Source organism: Propithecus coquereli, unplaced genomic scaffold (assembly GCF_000956105.1).
Source record: "Propithecus coquereli isolate 6110/MARCELLA unplaced genomic scaffold, Pcoq_1.0 Scaffold45, whole genome shotgun sequence".
In the NCBI taxonomy this organism is placed as follows: Eukaryota; Metazoa; Chordata; class Mammalia; order Primates; family Indriidae; genus Propithecus; species Propithecus coquereli.
Window position 1 is genome coordinate 3,165,568 of NW_012150285.1, and position 1,513 is coordinate 3,167,080.

The window sequence follows — 1,513 nt, forward strand, 5'->3', positions numbered from 1 at the left end:
CTCCACAGAAAACGTGGTTGTAGGGCAGGACCAGTATGTGTGTGACCGCAGTTGTTTGCTCTGTGCTGCACAATCTCCTGCCAACATGGAATTCTGAAGGTCTGTATCTTTCAGGCCTATCTTACTCTGGTTTATTACCTTCTTGTTGTTTAAATTAACTAAGTTATTGGCAGTCAACTGGTCACTCAGGATTTCTGAATTTAAAGAGGTGATGTGGGTTTAAAGATAACGTAAATAATTCCATTACTCATAAAACAGACAGGAAATATTTCAGTTGCCCTACTAGATAAAATAAAGAATAAAAGAACAATATTTTTTTTCATTTTTTTACCTGTGGACCTGGATCACCACTCTCACCTTTGGCCCCAGATGAACCAGGCCCCCCCTGTGGAGAAAAAGTAAGGATATAATAATTCAATTTACTAATTCCCTAACCAATTTTATCCTACCATTTTCACTTGAAATAAGTAAACATTTTTAAAATATATTTAATCCTATTAATATGATCTTATTAATACAATAAAATATTCAAGTCCTTTTATTAAAGTATATCTCTTCTCAGCATACTAACTGTATTCCAGTCTGTGAACTATATTTAAAGGTCTATATTTTATGTTTAACTGTACAGAAGCCAAACTCATCAAATCACATTGAAATTTTCTTTAATGTATATGCCATCAGAACACATGATAATACATAAGGCATGATTTATCACTACACTGTGGTATAGTACTAGAGTAACACACTTTTACCAAATCAGGTATGCACTGAATTAATTTATATTATACAATAAGAATTTGACAAAATGTTACTGCTTTTATAATCAGATATTTCTTAGATACTGAATTGTATAGCAATAAAATGGCAAGAACAAATACTTTTGCTATCATTATAATCGTCCTAAAATAATGTCAAAACATTTTTTTCCCAGATTGGTTTGTTTTTTCCCCTGAGAATCAGTCTTTATAACAAACATCTCTTAAAAACATTTACATAATTTAAAAGGTGCAACTAAGACCTGGCACCTTAACTAAAAAAATATATAAAAAATTGTTTTCTAAAGAAGTTGTGAGTTTTAAAAATAAATACTAGGCCATTCATATTACAAAAAAAATTTCAGAAAATTAAAAAGGAACATGGTGATTACAGTTACTTCATGCTGAAGTACTACGTGTGGTTAAAACGTTTCTGATTTAAATCCATACACTTTCTATTAAATTGAGCATGGCATAAAAGTATTATATAACAAAGATTAAAGTTATACTAAGTTTGAAAATGTTAACTATCTATAGCCTTACGGTGTCTCCAAAGTAAAAAATAATTATTGACACGACTCCCAATACATAAAGTCAAGTAACATGAATTTTCTGATCTTAAAAATTAGAAGAATGATGACTTTTAAGTTTCTAATCATGAATTCTTGCAACTAAATTACTGTAAGAGGAAAACTGAATATCTACATTAAATCAGATTATTAATAAAAAATTATTATAGTGAGAAGACTCTATCCTGA

General features: G+C 29.7%; 1 protein-coding gene across 1 annotated transcript in view; it reads right to left on the minus strand.

Annotated features, from left to right (window-relative positions):
• The window catches only part of COL11A1 (collagen, type XI, alpha 1), a 221,557-nt gene that overhangs the window by 137,094 nt on the left and 82,950 nt on the right, over positions 1-1,513 (minus strand). The window contains exon 14 of the mRNA XM_012654837.1: positions 332-385. Within this exon, the coding sequence (XP_012510291.1) occupies positions 332-385 (54 nt within the window). The remainder of the gene's footprint in view (positions 1-331; positions 386-1,513) is intronic.